The sequence below is a fragment of the Pongo pygmaeus genome, chromosome X, assembly GCF_028885625.2.
Source record: "Pongo pygmaeus isolate AG05252 chromosome X, NHGRI_mPonPyg2-v2.0_pri, whole genome shotgun sequence".
In the NCBI taxonomy this organism is placed as follows: domain Eukaryota; kingdom Metazoa; phylum Chordata; class Mammalia; order Primates; family Hominidae; genus Pongo; species Pongo pygmaeus.
The window spans coordinates 38,261,343-38,284,176 of NC_072396.2; the positions used below are offsets into that span (position 1 = coordinate 38,261,343).

The following is a 22,834-nucleotide window of genomic DNA, read 5'->3' on the forward strand; positions in this document are numbered from 1 at the left end:
GCTCAGTGGGAGAAAGCAGAGGACTGTGTAGTACATTCTATTAGTAGTTCCATTTTAAATTAAGAAAAAGTTTGGTCATCTTAGCAATCCAATAAATGATAATACCCTATCATTGCTGCCATTTAAAGTGTTTCTAAACACGAAGAGTAACCCAAGACAAAGCTAATGACATAATATATATAAAAACAGGATGACAAGTATAAACCTGAACTCAAGGAAACCTACCAAGATGTTAAGAATAATAATTTCTGAATAGTGGGGTTATGAGTGATAATATCCTGGAAAATATATAAAATTATATAATAAAACAATTATCTGCTTTTCTATATTTTTCAGTTTTTACCGTAAAAATATTTTAACTTTATTAAGGAAAGAAAACTTTTGGTGCTTTGAAGAGATAACTTCTCAGCTATATATAAAGTTTCAACACTATAAAAAGACCTATTTCCAGAAAGTTCTGAATGGGCCATTGTCTTCTTGGAGCAAAAACAAAATAAAAGATGAAAAACAAAACAACAGGCAAACCCCTTCCATCAACAAGGAGTCACTGATTCTAATGCAGCTGATTTATTTCAAGGAGACATTGGACCCATGACCTTAGAGCTGAGATACAAAATGTGGTTCCAAGTCTCTTAGCTTCCAGATTAAAAGAAAAGCAGTTTGTTGTTGTGTATTAGCCTGACTTAATATCTTACTGGAATTTCTTCCTGCTGACTGTTTGATTCTGTTTTAACTCTAAGACATCAACTTTACATAAAGATAAAAATTATTTCCCTCAAACAAAGGAGAGGCATGGTGATTCTTACCCCCTTCCTTATGGATTGGATTTAATAATATTTCTAAATTGTTTTTTGACAGTTTAACTCTTCTTGCCTTTGGATGAGTACTAGCCAAACTCGTGTTTTTGCCAGGTAGATGCTGCGTTTGAGTTCATGCAGCACGATGGCCCAGTTAAACTGCAATACATTACACTAATGATTCTGGGCTAAATACTACTAACTAGGCTTTGCTCCTTATTTCCTTTAGGGAGGCACAGGGAGAGCACCATATTTCATTTGTATCAGTCTTGTATTTAAAATGGTAGTTACAGTTTTTATGATTGTTTTCACATTAAGCCTGAGTTTGAATGATACGATCTTTGGATAATGCCTTGAATTTATTTATAATTTTAAGGAAAATCTTATTGTGCATTATAATAGATACTCTAGCAAACCAGAGCAGGGAAAAGATCTCTTACCTAAAACACAAAAACATTTTTAAAATTCTGTTTATCATTCTTTTACATTTATGCTAATTTTTATAAATTAATTGGGAGGAATAAATATAAATGAGTTACAAGTTCAAGGAATTCCCCTCATTTCTTTTTTATTACTGGTATAGTGAGGAAAAAATGGTACATGAAAAATCTGAGCTTATAAAATAAAGGCTAAGAAGTTCCTGAAACCTTTCCAGAACATTGCAAAATGATTCACCATAGTATATCTTTCTATATTAAACTTTATAAAGAATTTAAAATATTAATAGTCTACATTTGAAGAGAATTTTTTTTTTCATTTGCAAGGTGTTTTTACACACAGTATTTAATTTCATCCATGTAACCCCGTGAGTTAACTGTCATTATCTTATTTTTACAGTCCAGGAATTGAGGTTCAGTGAGATTAAGCAAGTGGCTTTTCTAAGGTTTTGCAGCATTTTCTATTTAACCAATTTGAGTTTTGTGTAGGCTTACAGAGTATGTGTGTCATGTGAAGATAATGTGGCTTATTGGAAATTATAGTATTTCTTTGGAAAAAGTATTTTAATTAGGGTCTCTGGTACCACAGATTATTTATGCTGACATCAGCGTGCATGATTTCAGCTAAGGAATAAGCTCCTTCTGCTATGATACTTGAAAAATGGGATATATGATGCTTGAAAATGGGATAAAGTAAAAAATAAGAATCAACCTACTGATTATCTACATTGGGGTAAGCAAACTGTACCCCACAGGCCTAATACCCCCATCACCTGTTTTAGTAGGTAAAGTTTTATTGGAACACAGCCTTGCTCACTGGTTTATATATTGGCTACAACTGCTTTCACACTGCAGAGACAGAATTGAGCAGTTGCAACAGAGACCATGGCCTGTGAATCATAAAATATTTACCTTTTTATAAATACTTCACAGAAAATTTGCTGTCCCTTGGTGTAGATGATACTGAAAAACTACCTTGAGTATTCAATTTTGATAAAAGTATCTAATTTCTGGCTTTATTTAGACCTCTCAAGATAACCAGAAAATAAGAACAGATTTTGAGTAATTAGATGAGTCTTACGGAATTCCAAGAATAGTAGTTTGTTTCTTATCAGTTTTCCTAACCAACAGTGGCAGGAGGTCTTGGGGCCTTTTACAAATGTATTAAACACCTATGACTACATGTAAAACTCTATGCTAATACAAATGTATCACCTGGGAAAAAACAGTGGCTTACAAGAGGTTCCACCTGAGCTTTAGGACCTTCTTTCATTTCCATCAAATGATCATGGAAGTTTTACTTTGTCTACAATTCTGCAGAATGCTTCCAGTTTCATATAGCCCCTTCCTTGGCATCAGGACAATTACTTTCTCCTCTGAACCCTCATTTCGTTCATTCAGTTCTTAGCATATGCTGGTATTTAATTTGTTTGTTTTAGTCTTTCAAAACTCTGAGCTTGATTTTATTATGCAAGTAAAACATTTTTTGAAATGACAGAAGAGCAGAAAACAGATTTGCACAATGAGGAAAATAAAAGCTCTCATTTGACTGCTCAGACAGAACAATTCCTAATGTTTTTGTTGTATATCTTTACTAATATTTTTATAATGGTATGCTAGTAAACTGTTGGGGAAAACAAGCCCTGATTTTCAGTGTTTGCTGATTTCTCAAATGCGTATATTCTCATCATGATTGATCAAGCTACCAGTTGTTTAACAACTGGCTCACAAAATTCCTATTTTAACAGTCTGCTCTCTTGAGTCAGTATGAGCCAGCTCAAACATTTCACTGTTTATATGTATGTGTGGGTATGTGTGTGTAATCTGTATATATTTTTTATATATGTGATTTTCTTTTTACAAAAAATGGAATTTAAAATATATGATTCTATTGTAATTTGCTTCTTTCACCTACCAAATATGGTAAAAATACGTAGCCTGGTCAACATAGTGAGACTGTTTCCTCACAAAAAATAAAATTAGCTGGGCACAGTAGCATGCATCTGGAGTCTCAGCTACTTAGGAGGCTCAGGAGTGAGGGTCCCTTTAGGCCAGCAGTTGGAGGCTGAGTGAGCTATGATCACACCACTGCCCTCCAACATCGGTGAGAGAGTGAGACTGTCTTTTAAAAAAAATTTATATATTGATATATGTACTTCTATACCATTGATGTTAAGGAATGTATAATGTTTCATTGAATTGATATATTAGGATTTATTTAATTATTCTTTCATTTTTGGGACCTTTAGAGTATTCCCAGCATTTTGCTATTATACATAATGCTATGATTTAAATTGTTGCAATACGTTTTCTTCTAAGTGAGATCATACGTGATAAAATATGTCATAACTAAAAGTGCTATATAAATATTAATTTTCGTTATTTATTATTATTATTGTGCATATGTCCCACTATCCCATTGAGATTGTGAGTGCCCCGAAATGAGGCAGGGGTATCCAGCTGTCTGCATTCCCCACAGCACTTAGTAAACCGCATCTGCATTCATCTCATATTTGAGAATAAAGATGATTATCAGTTTATTCTGTTTTTGTTTTGTTTTGGTTTGTTTTTTTGAGACAGAGTCTCGCTCTGTCACCCAGGCTGGAGTGCAGTGGCGCAATCTTCGCCTCCTGTGTTCAAGCAATTCTCCTGCCTCAGCCTCCCGAGTAGGTGAGACTACAAGGGTGCACCACCATGCCTGGCTAATTTTTTAATTTTTAGTAGAGATGTGGTTTCACCACGTTGGCCAGACTGGTCTCAAACTCCTGACCTCAGGTGATCCGCCTGCCTCAGCCTCCCAAAGTGCTGGGATTACAGGCGTGAGCCACTGCCCCTGGCCAGTTCATTCTATTTTCTAATCTTTGATGTGATCAGTGGTCCAACAGTGTAAAGTTTCTAGGCCTCATACAGTCCTCAGTCATTAATTTGAGTTTTCCTTCAGAGAAAATTCAACTGGACGTGCTTGGGATTGAACTCATGGCCTGAACTTCATTGACATTATTTCCAACTGAAAAAACTGGTCTGTGTGGTTTTACATTGTTTTCATGTAATATATTAAAGTGTTCTTGACCCCATGGGACAAAATGTCGTACACAAATCAACCCCCCCACACACACACCCACACACACCATGCACCTTCTTTCTCCTAGCAACAAATGAACAATGGTATTAATCACAAAATATGTCCACTTTGAACTCACCAGAAAGGTTCCTGCATTTCCTCTCTTACGTCAAGCTTTATTTTATTATTTCAAATTATAAATACATTCTAGTTGCCGTAGTCGCCTCAGGGTGAGAGTATAAAGTTAACATTATAACATAAACATTCAGTGAAATAGATTAAGCCATTAAAATCTTCTGGCAGCATCATAAGGTTGTTATAAAAGTGCATGTTAGAGGAGGGACAAAAAGTCCTTTAACAAGTTGTAAACCTACGGCCATGAATATTTTTCTCACTCCTAGGGAAAACACATTTTTAACCAGAATTTTATTATGAAAATTTTCAAACACACAGAAGACAAGTTTAAGGAATTCTATAGTGAACACCCAAGTACTCACCACCTAGATTCTACAATTAACATTTTGTTTCACATATTTATCCATCTATCAATTCGTGTGTGTGTGTGTGTGTGTGTGTGTGTGTGTGTATGTACTTCAAAGTTAATCACATACATCAGTATTCTTCCCGCTTCAGCATCCATATTTTTACCTAGAGAGGAAATCCAAATTTTAAAAGCCAGGTATTCTCTCAGTCTGGAAAAGTCACTGATTAAGTCTGGGACTGACTTTAGTCCCGCCCTGTAAGGACTTATGAAAACAGAGATAGGTAACATGTTGTGGTCTCCCAGTGAAATGCTAGATGGCAAGCTGCCCTGTGCTGGAGGATTTCTGAGCCATAGCTTCTGCTTTAACTTGGGTGGTTTGGGGCATCTTTTGGATGTGGAACACACACACGTGTGTGCGTGCATGCATGCATGCAGTCACACTATATTATCACCATTTTTCACAGCAATATGACAAAGTGAGTATTATATCTGCTTTATAGTGGAGGGAATGTGCTGGGGTGGGGATAGTAGGTGACTCGGCTATGGCTACACAGCTAGTATGTGTCAGGAAGGGAAACTGCACATTTTTTCTGTGGCTCTGGAACTGGAACCACTTTCCATTCTCTAAGAGATTTCCTTGCTTCAGTGGCCTTTGGTATTACCTCTTCATTTGGTTCTCATTCAATTCCCATTGGCCTGCTGGAAAGCCTCAAGAGGACTGCATACTGAGAACTGGTCCTTGGAGTGGTTGATTTAGAAGAGTGACTATAGTTCAGAGTAGCCAAGTCAAGGCTTTAAGAATCAGGCTAAAGGTAAGTAGGATGAGCATGGAAAGTCAAAATCCTGTCTGTCTCTAATTATTATGATTTCCTGATTTGTTTTCAGGTGTTTTGAAGTCTTCTGGATCTACTTTCAGTCAGGCAACAATGAAGAGCCTTATGTCAGTATCACCAAGAAGAGGCAAATGCCAAAAAATGGCCTCTCAGAGGAGATTGAGAAGGAGGTGGGCCAGGCAGAAGGCAAACTAATCACCCACCGATCAGCGTTCAGCCGGGCGTCGGTGATCCAGGCTTTCTTGGGCTCAGCCCCCCAGCTGACCCTACAGCTGTACATAAGTGTCATGCAGCAGGATGTCACTGTTGGAAGAAGTACGTGTATTTTTTATTTCTGCCTGCATTTGGGTATCAAAATGAGAAGCAAAATATGCAGTTTATTTTGTTTCAAAGGAAATTTGTTCTTAAGTGCATTTAATTCTGAATCTGTGTTCTAGTTACTATGCTCAAAACTCAGTTAAAATAACAACGTTTATTTTGCTTATGACTCTGCATTCTAGGCAGGGCTCAGAAAGGTTACCTAATCTGTGATCCACTATGGATCAGCTAGGGTGGCTCAAAGGTAGGGGGCTAGAATCTATTCAAGGCTCCTTCACTCACATGTCTTGTTGTTCACATGTCTTGATATTGGCTGTTGCTGGGAGTTTGATATCTTCTCCATTTGATTTCTCTGTGTGGGTGAGTTTGGGCTTCCTTAGAGCATGGTAGCTGCTTCCAAGGATGAGTGTTCTAAGAATGAGGGAAGGCCAGATGGAAGCCACATCAGCTTTTGTGATCCAGGCTTGGGAGTTGTGGGACATCACTTCTGCTTCCTTCTCATTGTTGAAATACTCACAGAGTTCTGCCCAGATTCAAGGGAAAGGAGAGGGAAGCAAACTCTGACTCTTGTTGTGGAATGGTAGAGTTCTAGAAGATCATGTGGGACCAAAAATACCACTGTGGCCATTTTTAGAAAATATAGTTTACCAGAGGCTGAAAACACAGCTACTGGAGGCTGCTCCTCTTGGGATTTCACTCTGTCTTTCAGTGCTAGTTCTAAACTAGTTGAGACAGTTGGCTTAACAACTTTGTGGTGAATAATGGAACAAGGCCACTTTTCTGTCTTCTTAGACTTGTAATAGGTATATCAGTTTATAAGTCAAGACAATGTTCTACCTTTGGGCTATTCTCACATCATCAGATTAAGAGCAGATTTTGGTTAAGTTAAAAAAAAAAAACACTATTTGCATCAGAGTCAAGATTTTAATGAAAAGCCTACAAATGAGAAGTGGAAACAACCCCCTCCCAAGTATTAATATTATGGGTAAACGAAAACCATTATCGTAAGTTTTATTATCGGTATACAAAATGATTTAAAAGCCTTAAGTTAAGAAAATACATGTGTAAGAAAACATTGAATATAAGAAAGACTTATATTTATTTTACTTCACTCAGTTTTATCCTCTTTCTGCCTATGTTTTAGACTGGCTGGTAATAATTCGTGTCAGAGTCACAGGATACTTACATGTTAGAGCCATCTCCCTTATCCAGGTTGCCTGATTATGATTCTTAAAATATGAGTCAGGATCTTAAGTAGAGATCTTGAACCTTAGTGGATCAACATTTATATGTAAATACTTTCCACAACACCTGGTAGGGAGTAAAAGCTCAATGAATATAGCAACATCCGTGTTCCCTAAGGAATTATAACTGGAATGAGTCTTGACCAAGCTGCATGCCACTATACTCTTTTTCCCAGTTTATTGTTTTTCCAAGTGGCAGGGATACAGCAAGAAATCAGATGTGATGATAGCCTATTTGATTTTTAGAGGTAGATCCAATTTTTTTCCTCAAGTTTTTTTAGTGAAGATTGTCTCACAGTTGAAGGGTTGGCAGACTACATCCCATGGGCCTAATCTGGGCACTGCCCGTTTTTGTCAATAAAGTTCTATTGGAACGCAGCCCTGCTCTTTCATTTATGTATTGTCTGTGACTGTTTTGGAACTAAAACAACAGAGTTGAGTAGTTGCAATAAACATAATGTGGTCCACAAAGCCTAAAATATTTACTAACTTTTTACAAAGAAAGTTTGCCAACCCTCGTTATAATTTTTCAGACATAATTCTGTTCAGGAAAAATAAAATCTATCTTGTAAAATGTCAGTGTCACAAGGGATATCTGAAATGTCCCAAAAGAACTTGGAAAAACAGAAGTCCTCTGAGAGTTAAATGATAAATCAAATAGATATGGAAAAAGGAAGTGAGCATGGTCTTGTTAAAAAGATAGATGGCTGCCATTTATGCAGGTCTTGACTAACCCCAATCACTGCCTTAACATATGTAAGGAAGGAATATCTCACCCGGAAAGGGTAAGACCCTTATGAATGGAGCACGGTCTAGGGTGTGTCACAAAGGCAAATGTTGGTAGTGTCTGTCATATGGTTAGAAATGCATTTGGTGCAAGGAACAAACACCTAACTGTAAAGTTAACCTAGAATTTATTTTTCTTATCTAACTGGAAATTGGAAGTAGACAGTTGCTGACAGTATTTCAGCTGCCCAATAGTGGCAAAGTTGATGTCCCTGCCAATCCATTGGCCTTTTGCTTGGGTTGCTACTGCAGTTCCAACCATCATAGCTACATTCAAAATAGGAAGAAGGGCTGAAGAAGGAAGGGTAGATATATTTCTCTTTTTATTAATGAATATAGCTTTTGCATAAATCTCCCTAATAGACTTTACTTTGTCTTCCTCCTTTTATTAAAAACTATAGCTTTTCCAGAAATCTCCCTAACAGAAATGACTTTAGGTCTCTGACCAGAACTATCAGTCATTTAGCTTAAAGGGATGCTAGGAAAGCCAGGTCTAGGAATGTTTGCCACCAGTGGCTTAGACTAGTATTCCTCAAACTTCCCTGATGATGATGATTAGAGTTACCTGGGGGCTTGTTAAATATATAGATTACCAGGATTCATCTCTGGAAATTGTGATTTGCTGTGTCTGGAATGGGAGCCAAGGTTATGTCTTTTCTTTTTATTTCCCTTTTGTTCTTTAAACAAGGGCTCCAGGTGATTTTATTATCAGCAAACTTTGAGAACATTGGATTAGACTAGTCATGGCCTGCATGTGGTTGGGCCCATTGCCACCCATAACAAAACCATGTTCTCTTAAGATAGTGAGAGGAATGGAAAATGAATAGGCAACTGACAGTGTCTGCCACATCATCTAAATGCAGTCCAGACCAATAGAGATGTGTCCCTCTTGACAGAAGGACATAGAGTCCATCACAACATGACCCTATTCAGCATTCAAATTCTGTAACTCTCTCCTCTCTCTCTGATTCTGTGCTCATTGAGCAAACATTGATGGATTTGGCATTAGCAGAGTTTGCTGTGAGGGAGAGAAGGGAGAGCCAGCTACATGGTCACTGGAGAGTTATTGTTTTTCTTCAATAGCAATATAATTCAAATAACATAAATTTCACTACTTTGGGTGTACAATTCAGTAGGTTTCAATATGTTGACAGTGTTATACAATCATCACCACTGTCTAGTTTTAGAACATTTTCATCACACCAAAAATAAGTCCCCTATTCATTAACAGTCACTCTTCATTTCCCCTGCCCCTAGCCCCTGGCAGCCTACTAATCTACTTCCTGTCTCTATGGATTTGACTATTATGAATCTTTCATATCAGTGGAATCATATGCTATTGGGAAGTTTTCTTTCTCATAGTCAGTGAATAACGGACACTGTGTCTGTGAGCTTCAGTCTTGGGTGAGTTTGGACATCCTGAGATTCCCTGAGTCTAATCAGTTCTCAGCAAGGGCTTGCTCAAGTCTCCGGATCTTGGAGGATGGGTTGGGTTGAAGCCTAAGTGAGCATACCAATGTTACTGTGCTTTGTGAAGACCCCTGCAGCCTGCCATTTGGCTTGCCTGGCCCTCACAGTGCCCTTCTCTATTCCACTCAAGGTGGTAATGTTGGTAGTAAAAATGACTGTTTCATGAACCCTTGATTTGTGCCAGGCACTGTGATAGGCATCCTTGTGTTTCATTTTCACAGTGTCCCTGAGGTAGATAATATTATCTCCATCTTACTAAAGAGGGAAATTGAGCCAGACACAGTGGCTCACACCTGTGATCCTAGCACTTTAGGACGCCAAGGTGGGCAAATCGCTTGACCCCAGGAGTTTGAGACCACCCTGAGCAACATGGCGAGATCCCATCTCTACAAAAAATACAAAAATTAGCCAGGAGTGGTGGTGCATGCCTGTGGTCCCAGCTACTTGGGAGGATAAGGCAGGAGGATTGCTTGAGCCTGGGAGGACCTTGCCTCAAAAAAAAAAAGAGGAGGAAAATTGTACTCATAGTCGGATAGAGGAGCCAGAATTTGAGGTTAGATTTGTGTGACTTTATTTATGGACTCAATGAGTATTTCTTGGGTATGTTCTGTGTTTCAGACCCTGTGCTGGTCTCTGAGGATAAAGTGGTGAATAAGGTAGGCAGGCCCCAATCATCTTCGAATAGGATATATAAACATCAGACAAATTATTAATCAAATGCATATTTTATTTAAGGTAAATCCTGCAAAGTGAAAGATAAGTAGCCTATCTGAGGGTATATTGGGGGTTGTCTAACCGAGTCTGGGAAATGAGGCAAAGGTTTCCAAAACTTAGATTTAAACTGAAAACTGCTAGATGAAGAAAAGAAGCCAGGTGAAGAAAAATCAGGAAAGAGCATCCCAGGATTTCAAGCTTTATTCCAGAGGCAATGGGAAGGCACTGATGAGTTTTAAGCAACAAGTGTCATGATCAAATTTAGTTTTGGAAACTGATTACTCTGCAAAATGTATTGGAAGAGAGTGAAGAAAGAAACAGAGAGGCTAGGAAGTGGGCTACTATAGTTGTCAAGGTGAGAATAATGGCCTGGACTGGAATAGTCAGAGTGGATTATTGGAGCAATATTAAGAATGCGTAAGCAGAACAATGTGATGATTGATTGGATATGAAGGTGAGGCAGTGAGAGATGTCAAGAATAATTCCCAGTTCCTGATATGGACTGTTGTAGCCGTGCATCTCCATTTGTCTTGGTAGTGACAGGTTTGCGAGGTATATTTTACTTTCAGTTCCAGACTTAAAGAAATGAATACATTTTAAAGATTCTATTTAACTCATGAGAGAACAAGCAGATGTTCGGACCAGCTTATAAGATAACCCAAAAGACAGACCTAGGAATATTGACTAGAGATATAAAAATGAGTGTGTAAATGGAAGTAAAACTGGTTTTATTACAGCATGAGAGGGGTGACATTTGAACCTCTACTGTACAAGACATTGAGCATGTCTGTTAGTGACTTATAGCTTACAGAGGAATGTAAATGAGCTCACTGGCAATACAAAGCTAGAATCAGAGAACCTGGATTGGTATCCTGAAGACAGGACAATGTTTTGATTGAAACACATTTTTTTTGTTGTTGCTAGAATGTTTAAGTCAAGTACAAAGTTAGACTTTCCTCAAAAAGACGGTCCAGTTATTAGGGTGAGCAGGTTCCTGTCAGAGACATTTCGAGGCCGGGCTTGATCAGGGCTCAGTGGACACCAATAATATCACAAAGTTGAGGTTGTCATGAAGGCAGCTCCCTGACCAAGGAGGGCCTGGAGCACAGTGGGCGGGAATAAGCACTGGTACTTGGAGAGGCTCAGGCTAGTGGGAAAATCGATGAGGGCTGATCAAAACAAAACTCACCAAGACCATGTGAGGGCAAAAAGGAGTCTTAGAAAGGAGATTCTTCCCTGCTCCACAAAAGCCTAGCTGCAGTTTCCTGTTAGCCACTTGGACGGCTTTCTGCGAGGTCAGTATGCCCAGTGCCTGAGCTCATCCACACCTGTTTTCCTGGTTGTTATTCTCTAGTATCTGATGGCCAACATGCTGGAGCAGGCAGGCAAGGAGGCCCAGAACAGTTGCAGGGTGCGCATCACACCAGAACACATAGAGAGGGCCATGCACAAGGATAAGCAGCTCAGATGCCTCTTAGAGGATGTACCCACCATTAGATTGATGAGGTGCCCCAGTCCGAGAAGGAGGGATGCTTGGGTCTGAGAATCTGGCAGGACTTCATCAACAACTTCATCCAGCCTCAAAAATTCCCATAGATGAGAGACCCCAGGATGCTGCCATCAGCCCATGCTATTAAAGTCTTTAATAACAGTGTCCCTGACTTCTCTCAGGTTCTCTCATTTTGGGTTGGAGGTGTCCTTGAGACATCCAGGAGAAGCTATCCCATAGAGAGCTGAATGGGTGGAAGGTGTTGCCAGTGTGGGATGTTTGAATCAGTGATTTTAGCAGGGGCAGTTTCCAGTGGTTGGTGAGAGCACTGGCCCTGGCGGGAGGAGCTGACTGGGGATAAAGATATAGAGACTTCCTCATTGGCTTTGAACTGGAAGGCCTTGTGAAGCCAGGGAGTTGCTCGGGGCCTCCTAGGCTTGATAAATTCCTAACCTGATGCTGGGACCTAGGGTGGAGCTGCAGACTCTGACTGAGGCACGGGAGGCTTTATTCAGAATAGCAAAGGTCTGAAGTCAGAGGGCAGTGACCACAGGGGTGGGTGGAGAGGGGGCACACTGCATACTAGCTGGCATGAACTTCATGGGACAGGCTTTACATGGAGATTGAGGAGTGATGGGGAAAACATAAGGAAAAATGCAAAAAAAAAAAAGTTATGGTCATGTTATTTTATTTATTTATTTGTACCCTGCCTCATTCCAAAAGAGGACTTGAGACAGGGATTAGTAACTGATACTATGACACTTTGTTTGGAATATATTCTTCTGTCCTCTTGTGGACACTGTTAAATTAAGTAGTAACATTATATAAAAGCTCTCTGGCCTAGGACATGCAATCCAATCAGTTCTTAATGGTTACGAAATATTACAAAACTTATTTGTAAATGTATTCCATTATAAACACAATTATCAATCGCATTCCCAGAAAAATAATCTGTATATGATCATGTATTTCATAGAACAGCATAGAGTTATCAATGGCCAAAAACAGGTTCAAAAGGTATACAAATAACCTATGTAATTCTGTCTTGAGTGATGGCCTCTAAAGCATGTACTGTACTTTTAAAAACTTGTGCTCTGTACTGTTTAAAAAAGGTGTCACATCAAGTGTTGTAGCAATCTGTCCCCTTGCCTGTGAATGTCCGTATTTTAGGTTTTCACCTGTTCCTTGAATCCTCTGTGGCCACATTCTGTTGCCTGTTGGCCAGAGGCTGCCCAGCCAGATTCAATAACAGATCAGACAACTTGGGTTTGAGATCCTAGTTCACCACTTTCTGGCCATGTGATCTTGGACTTTCATTTAGTCCTGCCGGGCAGGTTTGCTCATGTGTAAAATAGCGGAGAGTCCCTCTATCTTTAGTTTTCCCAAAGATTGAGTCCACTTTGGATATGCACAGTGTGGCCCTTAATAAACAGCTGCATCTGTCTCCTCCCCTAACCCCAGACACGCAGGCAGGCTTCCCCAGGGTACATCTGGGTCTGGTTCTCAGGTTACTGTTGGGCACTTGGGTCACTGGCTGTGAGAGCGACATCCTGCTGAGCCCTGTGGAGAGACAGGAGAGTGCCTAGCACAGGAAGGAGACAGCGGAAGAGGGACACGAGCCAGGCGGTCCCCACTCTGGTGTCCCTTTTTCTCCTCCTGCCTTGTGACTCGCCCTCTCTCTGCCTCTGTCTAAGCAGAAGGACCCAGCTTGGCCTTTGGCTAATTCACAGGAGTGTCCCGAGAATGAAGGAAATAGTGGTCATGTGTTTAAAAACTGGGCTGTGAGAAACCCATGTCCTGGACACAAAGATATTTCACTTCGGCCAGGGGAGGGGGCGCTGCTGTCGCCATGAAGTGATGAGCTGAAGGAGACTCCCCACCTGAACCTGCTGGAGAGAGGCCTGCTTGCAGCTCAAATGCACAGAAGAGGAAGTGAGCAGGTGGGCTAAGGCTGGGAATGCTCTATAGTTCTCCAAAAGGAATCATGCAGTGGTGGGGTGGGCAGCTTGACAATGAGGTGCCTGGAAATATGAGGTTCAGTGGACATGATATGGCAAGAAAGACTTCTGGGATTTAGACAAGCACATCTTCCACATGGCCCTAAGGACAACCCTGACAGTACTAATCTCTAATATATTATTTCCTAAAGCGCAGTCTACAAAGTGGCGTCTTACAACTCAATCTGGATGGCAGATAGGTTTGCTAGTTCTAAGCAGACATCTTAAAAGAAAATTAATAAGCTGGTAGCATTTGAAAATCAATAACATTTTACCTGAAAGTCTGGATTTCTGGCTCTCTTGAGAAGTAAAAAGGAGGGTACACATGATTACAGTCACATAGAGATGACTAGCTACTGCTCCATGAAGACTGGGCCTCTGGTTTGCCACATTCCTTCCACACTCTTCCCTATGAAGTCCCATATCTGATTCACTTCGTTATTTTATAGTAGTTGTCTGATTAATGGAGATACTTGAGTTTGTTACTCTCACTATAAGTTAATTCTAAGTTCACAGTATTCAGAACAATCAATCTCATTCAATGAAGTAGTATATTGTGCATTGCTTCTCAAAATATCATTGAGGTAGGACCAGTAGTAGCAAACTTCCTTGTTTTTCTTGTTCCAGTAAATTGTGAACTGATATGAGGTTGTATTACTAGTATGCCACTCATATTTGACTTGTCATTCGAGTTTAACAACTGCACTGGTATATACCTTGTTGAAAAAGTGAGCCCACTAATTTAAATGTTGTGGCTATTTCAGATGCTATACAGATTCCTAAATGCCAGCTCTCAATGTCCATACTTATCATAACTGACTGGTAACAGATATTTCATTGTACCAGTCCTCAAACTTTTTAGATTTAGATTTTAAATCTAATGAAAAGCAGTAAACAGGACCTACAGTTGGTATTGTTTCTCCTTCAGAGTCTTCATGAAAACAGATTTATCCTTCTTATATTTAGGACTTTAGCATAATACTGGTGAAAATGTTGCTGAACTACTTCTGTTAAAGCAAAAGATATTAAGGAAACCAATTAGCATCAGTGGGGCATGTTAGATGTGGCAGATGTGAGATTGTTGAGTTCTGAAACGTAGGATAAAAAGAATTCACCAAGGCAACTGTGAAAGGGAGTCTTCATGAAAGGAGAGGCAGAACTGGGTTCTGGTCTCCTACAGTGTAGTTTACTTGGGGGCCCATCAGTTTCCAGTGAGAAAAATGGAAAAATTATTTCAAAGGTCAGCTAGAGATGTGTAATTATGACTGTGCTCTTTTCCTAACAAAATAGTTCTATGGAAAATGGGTAAATAGGGTTCAGAGTACACAATTCTTTTAGGGTCTCCATTTTACAGCTGAGGCCACTGAGGCCCAGTGATAGTAATCAGATCTTGTAAAGTCATATGGTGAGTGGGCAGCACAGTAGAATGACGGCCTGGCCTTCCTTACATGTTATTGGGGCTCTTTCCTCTATTGTATCCTGAAAAAGGGGTCTCAAAAGAGAAAGTGTTTAATGTTCTCCTCTGAGAAAAAGAAGCTAAAGTCTTCAATACCAAGGTGTTAGGGTCTCTTGGATTTCTTGGGAAGCACTCAATAACTCACTCCCAAGAATATTCACTTGTGCTTTATTTGGGTAAGGCCAGACAGGTTAGGAGAAAAGTGCTGATTTTATAGTATAGGTCTTTGGACTTTGCAAACTTAGATTTGTTCCACTGGACATTGTATTAAACTGTGTTATGAACACAAATTTGTCTCAGTTAAGGTGTTCTGGAAATTCTGACTCTGTCCACTAACCATTATCTTAAATGTGGTGATGTGATGTCATGAGAAGCCTGTATTCAAGAGCCTAGTCTTTGAAGTACCTGAGGTACTGATGTTTTTCATGGTGCTCTAAGACAATCCTTCTTTGCTGAAGACAAAAATCTCCCTCCTGTAGCTGATTGTAGGGTCTTTAGGGAAACATCAGTGTAAATAAAAAACTGTCTGGAGAGCCAGGCATGCTGGCTCATACCTGTAATCCCAGCAACTTAGAAGGCTGAGGCAAGAGGAACTTTTGAGGCCAGGAGTTCAAGACCACCCTGGGCAACATAGTGAGACCTCCGTCTCTACAAAAATATTTTAAAAATTAGCTGGATGTGGTGGCATATAACTGTAGTCCCAGCTACATGGGAAGCTGAGCTGGGAGAATCTCTTGAGCCAAGGAGTTCTGAGCTGCAGTGAGCTACGATTGCACCACTGCACTCTAGCCTGGGCCACAAAGTGAGACCACAATTCTTAAAAAAAAAAAAAAAAGTATCAGCTGGGTGTGGTGGCTCACGCATGTAATCCCAGCACTTTGGGAGGCCAAGGCAGGTGGATAGCCTGAGGTCAGGAGTTCGAGACCAGCCTGACCAACATGATGAAACCCTGTCTCTACTAAAAATACAAAATTAGCTGGGCTTGGTGGTGCATGCCTGTAATCTCAGCTACTTGGGAGGCTGAGGCAGGAGAATCCCTTGAACCCGGGAGGTGGAGGTGGCAGTGGGCCAAGGTCGCGCCATTGCACTCCAGCCTGGGCAACAAGAATGAAACTCCGTCTCAAAAAAAAAAAAAAAAGTATCTGGAGATGATAGACACTTAAAGTGCTTGTGGTTCACTTATGACTTATGATAAAGTGAAAAGTCTAGTGGAAGTACATAACAAACATAATACAACTGAAGAAGAAATTGTGACATACAAAATAAGATAATAAAGCCAATGTAAACAAGTTTTGAACAAAACATATGTAAGCATAATGATTAATCCTATTTCGAAGTAAGTCTACAGTAGATTCTAGACATCTGTATTTTACTAAACCTCCATAAAAAGGTTTGATGTTTATTCTCAATTTAAAAAGCCATGAGGGAAGATGCTTCATAAAACTTAAAAGAGAAGCTGGGCGTGGTGGCTCATGCCTGTAATCCCAGCACTTTGGGAGGCCGAGGCGGGCGGATCACGAGGTCAGGAGATCGAGACCATCCTGGCTAACACGGTGAAACCCTGTCTCTACTAACAATACAAAAAAAAAATTAGCCGGGCGTGGTGGCAGGCGCCTGTAGTCCCAGCTACTTGGGAGGCTGAGGCAGGAGAATGGCGTGAACCAGGGAGGCGGAGCTTGCAGTGAGCCGAGCTCGCACCACTGGACTCCAGCCTGGGTGACAGAGCGAGACTCCGTTTAAAAAAAAAAAAAAAAAACACTTAAAAGAGAAAGTTGTGACTAGATAGTTTTAGAAATCTACTGAAATGATGACTGTTAACACTATAATTTTGTTGCCTAATATTATGAAGGAAAGCACCAGCAGGACTCTGATCATTAGAAACATACTATGGACAGTGGGGGCACTGACAAATCTCTAGGAACTTCTCATAAAATCTAGAACTTCTGAAATATTTATACTAATAATATATTTCATATTCAGATTTAATCTAGGGAAGGCTGAGTACCTCTTTTTTTATTTTTATTTTTCTTTCTTTCTTTCTTTTTTTTTTTTTTTTTGAGACAGGGTCTCACTCTGTCACCCAGGATAGAGTGCAGTGGTGCAATCATGGCTCACCATAGCCTCAAACTCCTGGGCTCAAGCCATCCTCCCCACTGAGCCTCCCAAGTAGGTGGGAATACAGGTGCACACTACCATGCCTGGCTAATTTTTTTTTTTTTTTTTTTGAGACAGGATCTAACTTATGTTGCCCAGGCTGAAGAACACTTCTTTTGATTTTATTTTTTTCCATGCAACTCATCAATACTAACAGCAACAAAGCTAATTTTATCTAATATCTGTCTTTTTATAAGGTGAAAGAACAAATCTTTCCTATTTTCTAGGTACTCTGTTGGAAATCTCAAAGATAAGTCTAAGTGTAAAAGATTTATAGAGTTTCATTTTATTTCATTTAAAATTTTGAATTTTATTTTGAAAGGCAAAATTGCTAGGAGATTTGAGAATTAAGTTAGGATCATGGGTGACTGAGTACATGAACAGTTGTAGCTTGGCTATCTATTAATTAAAGTGACAGTACAATGTTTAGATAAACATCCGAAAGACCTTAACACATTCTTAATGCAAATTTTTTTTTTTATTTTTGAAGAGAATAATCAAGGGCATGATAAAGTTAGGGGAAAAAGGTGTTATTGTGGTAAGATGCCGAATCCCTACTTTTAGGGCAGGATTACATAGGTAATATTTTAGGCTAAATTATGACCCCAAAGATATTCAGGTTCTACTCCCTGAAACCTGTGTATGTCACTTTATATCTGCAAAGGGAACTTTGCGGATAAAGAGATTGAGGTTGGGAGATTATTGTATTGTAGGTCGTGCAGGTGGGCCCAGGACAAATGGGAGAGGCAGCAGCAGGCTTGATCATGGAGGAAGAAGACAATGTGAGGAGTGAAACAAGATGCTGCACTGCTGGCTTTGAAGATGGAGGGAAGAGGCAGGAGCCAAGGAATGCAGTTGTAGAAGCTGGAAAAGGCAAGAAAATGGATTCTCTCCTTGATCCTCTGGAGGGAACATGCCCCTGTTGACACCTTGACTTCAGCCCAGCCAAACTGATTTCAGACTGCTGATCTCCAGAACTGTAAGACAACAAACATTTGTTGTTTTAAGCCACTGTGTTTGTGGTAATATGTTATGGCAGTCATAGGAAACAAATTTATGCCAAAAGTAATCTTTTACAACCTCTTATTAAGAACAGACCAGTACTCCAAGAAAACTCATTTTCATAGAAAAACTAATTCTAGATTTGTTTCAATGAAATATTTGCTTCTAAATAACCCACTATTTACTTTTGACAGTCTCACAAATAAACCCATCAAAACTGAGCCAGATTTGGCAAAATGTTAACACAAAATTGTGTTCCTTTTCAGACTGTTTCTGCAAACCTCCTACAACTTTCTTTATTCATTCAGGTTTTATCCTTCACCATTCTTCCTCATTCCCATCCTGGAACAAGTCATTTTTCTTTAGAACAGAAATATACTTTTTTGCCTATAATAAAAATTTCATTATCTTGAGATTCCTAGTAATCTCATTCACATGTATTAATTATAACTTTTAAGCAGCCCCTTGTATTTCACAAAGAAAACCAGGGAGTAGATAATTGTGAATTTTTCTGTCATTTTAGCTGCCTAGCTAATCTCATGAATATACTTCACTGAGCTTTATCCAGCCACATACTTCCCTTATTTAATTCCACAGTGTGGCAGAAATGAACATGTTCATTTACAGACCCAAAGATAGAGCCTCTTTGTAGCATGTACAAATAACAAGCAATAGTGTATAAATGAAAACTGTGCTTACTAATAAATTTTTCAGTATTCTATCTTACTTAGAAATGATCTAGAAAGCCAATGAATGGCCAAGATCTTCAGTTATCTAAAGATTTTGGAAATGCTCTTCAGGGTAACATACTACACAACCTCATTACTATGAAACTATAAATTTATCAGAACAATGGTTCAAGTTGCCTAAAAATAGATTTAAGTTTTTAAAGAATTTTAAATATTTAACAGGAATAATTCTAGCTCATTTGATCAAAAAGCTGTATAAATTTAGGAAAAACATACCCAAGAATATAAAAATATATGCTTGTATTAAATATGACACTGATAAATCAGAGATGTTTACATTAAACTCAAAGTCTTAAACTAGTCTTATTTGCCAAAGAGTTACATAAATTATATAAGTCTGAATTCTTAAAATGGTTTTGAGTTGGTTTCTAGGATAATATATTTTTTAAACTAGCACATTTAAAAATCAATAGTACAATTTCCATATTTTAGGAAATTCTAGTTATATTCAATTTATATAAGCAGTTATTTTTCTGGATATGCCAATCAGAATAGAACTCCTTTAATTTGGGAGACTTTATAATCTAATATATTAATACTGTGCATAGGTAGGAAAACATTACACACTCGTACAATCAGAGGTGAGGATATTACAGACATATAGATGTACAGATAGAGAGAAATAGAGTTTGTAGCTTCAATTCTTCAATTTCAGGCATGGATCAAGAGTGAACACAAAATCAGAAAATCTCCTCAGTCCAGATTTTAATAGCTCTTTTCCTCTCAAAGGGCATGAAATTCTTAATTGATTTGAGCTTAGAAAAATAAACTAACAAAAAGGATGACAAACCAGACTTTCTGTTGCCTGTCACCCAATAGGGACTAGATTTCTGTAAACCATGGATGCATTTAGATCTCCAGATTGTTAGACCTTAAAATCGGATTTCAAACCATTTCTCTCAATAAGGGGGAGTAACTTAATGGCTTTAAGTGAACCAGAACAAAACAGAAACACAAAATTTGTAGAGAGGATTTCAAATGAGAAAACGAGGGTGTCAACAAAGCTCTACTGGTGCTCTGGATTCACCTATGAGAGCGAAGAAAGGACATGCCTAGGCTTTAACTGCTCATGAGGTGCACTTCCTTATCAGCAATGTTTACCTGACTCTTACAGGTGAATCTATTGGACATCTCATTATGACTTCCAAAGTTGTTAAAATATATTTTTCAAAAGGGTAAAATTATGTTGCTCATACAGATGTGAACCTGTTGTTTACTTGTCAGGAAATGAACAGATGTTATGGCCGGGCGTGGTGGCTCACACCTGTAATCTCAGCACTCTGGGAGGCTGAGGTGGGTGGATTACCTGAGGTCAGGAGTTCGAGACCAGCCTGGCTAACATGGTGAAACCCCCGTCTCTACTAAAAATACAAAATAAATAAATAAATAAATAAATAAATAAATAAATAAATAAAATAAAAGAGAACCAACAAAGGATTGTTTAGAGATATCAAAATAAGTATGTAATTGGAAACAAAACTTCTTGTATGACATTTTGAGAGGGAAGACAGTTGAACCTGTATTGAACAATGCATTTTGCAGTATTTATCAGTGACCTGTCACATAGCCTATATCCTGGAGTTGAAAAATAATAGACCAGCAACAACAACAGGAGTTACATCGCCCCACAGAATGTGCAAATGCCGGTGCACAGGCCTGAGTGCCACCGATTCTTTAGGGGTGAGACAGTCAGTCTAACTGACATGTCCCAATTCAAGAAGAATTGCTGATGCCTGGGTTCCAGAGCCTGGCAGGGGTCCTCACAGCCTCATCCATCGGCAAAACCACTCAGTTGAGGAAGCCCCATACTGTTGCCATCAGCAAATTCTCTCAAAAAGTTTAAATCCATGGATGTGTTTCTGACTCCTCTCAGTTTCTGTCATTTTTAGTTGGAGGTGTCTGTGGGACATCTAAAAGAAGACATACCATAAAAGATTTTTAAGATTTAGTATGGAGGCAGGAATGGCTGTGTAGCCTGGAGAGCTACATAGGCTGATAGCAGGCTTTGGATGCTCTGAGCCGTATGTCCATGCAGCTGTGGTGAAAGATTCTGTGCACGTTGCCAATATCCTATCTCGAGCATGTGTTTCTCTTCCTTTCTGCCTCAGGTCTTTCTCCTCTGGCAGGGAATGCAGCTCAGGTACTGATGAGAAGTGTGGGTAAGGTAATGCCCATGGGGCTACCCCCAAACTAAGGGAGATGGTAGTTGATGGATAAGACCTCAGCCTCTCTGTCCTTTAGATGGATAATTTGGGGTACAATTTACACAGTCCTTTGTGGATCTCCAGTGGGAATGAGCCCCATTTGCCACAGTGGTAACCAGTTTAAAAATGTAGTCTTTATTAGCCTTGTTTCCTCACCTCTCCCACTTCCCACCCAACTCCTTCATTCTGCTTTCTAGGCTTACCTCCCAAATGAACCGCCTGCACCCAGATGCTTGCCTCAAGCTCTTCAGTTTGAGAGTAGTCATCTAAATAGAGATGATAATTTGAGTCACAGTGGTCTAGGCATATACAGCTGTGAAAAAGACAGCTAGGTTCATCCAGGGACAATTTCTGTCACAGATGATGTGTCAGAATTGAAGGGTAAGCATGTTTGAGGTTTGTGCAAGAGAATGAGTGAAGTTTTGCACCAAGTATTCTTAGCTAGATGTGGGAAAATAGAGGATTTATTTCATTGGAGGGCTTGGTAAAAATTTTAAAAAAAAACAATTGTAGTAGCTCTTAGGCAAGCAAGTCAGATGGATAGAAGGTGGTGGTCAGGATAGGGTGTTTGAATTAGTGATTTCAGAGGTGTTTATTGACTCTTGGATTCCTAGGAAAGCACTCTTAATAACTCACTCCTGCAATTTCACTTCTGCTGTATTTGGAGGAAGGCTGAATAGGCTAGGATTCATAGGTCTAATTTTATACTACAGTTCTCTGAACTTTGATAACCTGATGCAATCATCTTCTATTTGATCAGGTCGCTGCCCAGAGATCTACCTTGGCCAGACACGTTGACTAGATTCTGAAAAAACCTTACTTAATTTTTTGCTGTTTTCTGGACCAACTGTATTTTATGAACTAATCTAATGATAATAGCTTTAATTCATATATTCTTAGAGGAATATTGTGAGGAGGGAGTTGAAGGGATAGCTTTTTATGTTTGTATGTGGTGCTTTACATGATATAAGCTTATAAACTTTTGGCACAACATTATCTGTTTTTTGCGTGTGTGTACTCACACACATACACACAAAACACAAAACTTCAGAAAGTATGAAGGGAAATACACTGGAATATCAATTAGTTGTCCTGAGATAGTGAGAATATGGGGTACTTTTTTTCTTTCCATTTATCTGTGTTTTTCATGCTTTCACAATGAGTGTAAGTTTTTGTTGCAACAGAGAGAGTGATTGATCATGGGCTACTCTGGGTGGCTGTGGGTCTTTGTTTTACTCGTTTGTGCATGCCCAGTTCTGGCACATATGACCACTCAATGTAAGGTCAGTGAATATGAGTTAGGCAGGGAAGTTAAATTAATCTCAGTTTCATAGATGAAAAAAGTGAGAGTATCATTTGAGATGTTTTCATTGCAAGTGATAGAATATGCAACTAAAAGCAATTTAAAATTGTAAAAATGTATTACTTCATATAATAAGTTCAGAAGCAGAGTGATCCTATGGTTGACTTACTAGCACAACAGTGTCGAGGATCCAGGCACTTTCCACCTTCTTATCTGTCTTCCTTGACTTCTTATTGGTGTCTCCCCTGATGATTGCAAGAGGACCATGTATCCATTATGTATTTCTGCATAACAAACCACCATAAAACTTAGTGACTTAAAGTAATAGCAGTCGTT

At 39.2% G+C, this 22,834-nt stretch overlaps 1 protein-coding gene across 1 annotated transcript in view; it reads left to right on the plus strand.

Annotated features, from left to right (window-relative positions):
- Window positions 1-22,834, plus strand: part of XK (X-linked Kx blood group antigen, Kell and VPS13A binding protein) — a 45,607-nt gene that overhangs the window by 2,944 nt on the left and 19,829 nt on the right. The window contains exon 2 of the mRNA XM_054472775.2: window positions 5,665-5,927. Within this exon, the coding sequence (XP_054328750.1) occupies window positions 5,665-5,927 (263 nt within the window). The remainder of the gene's footprint in view (window positions 1-5,664; window positions 5,928-22,834) is intronic.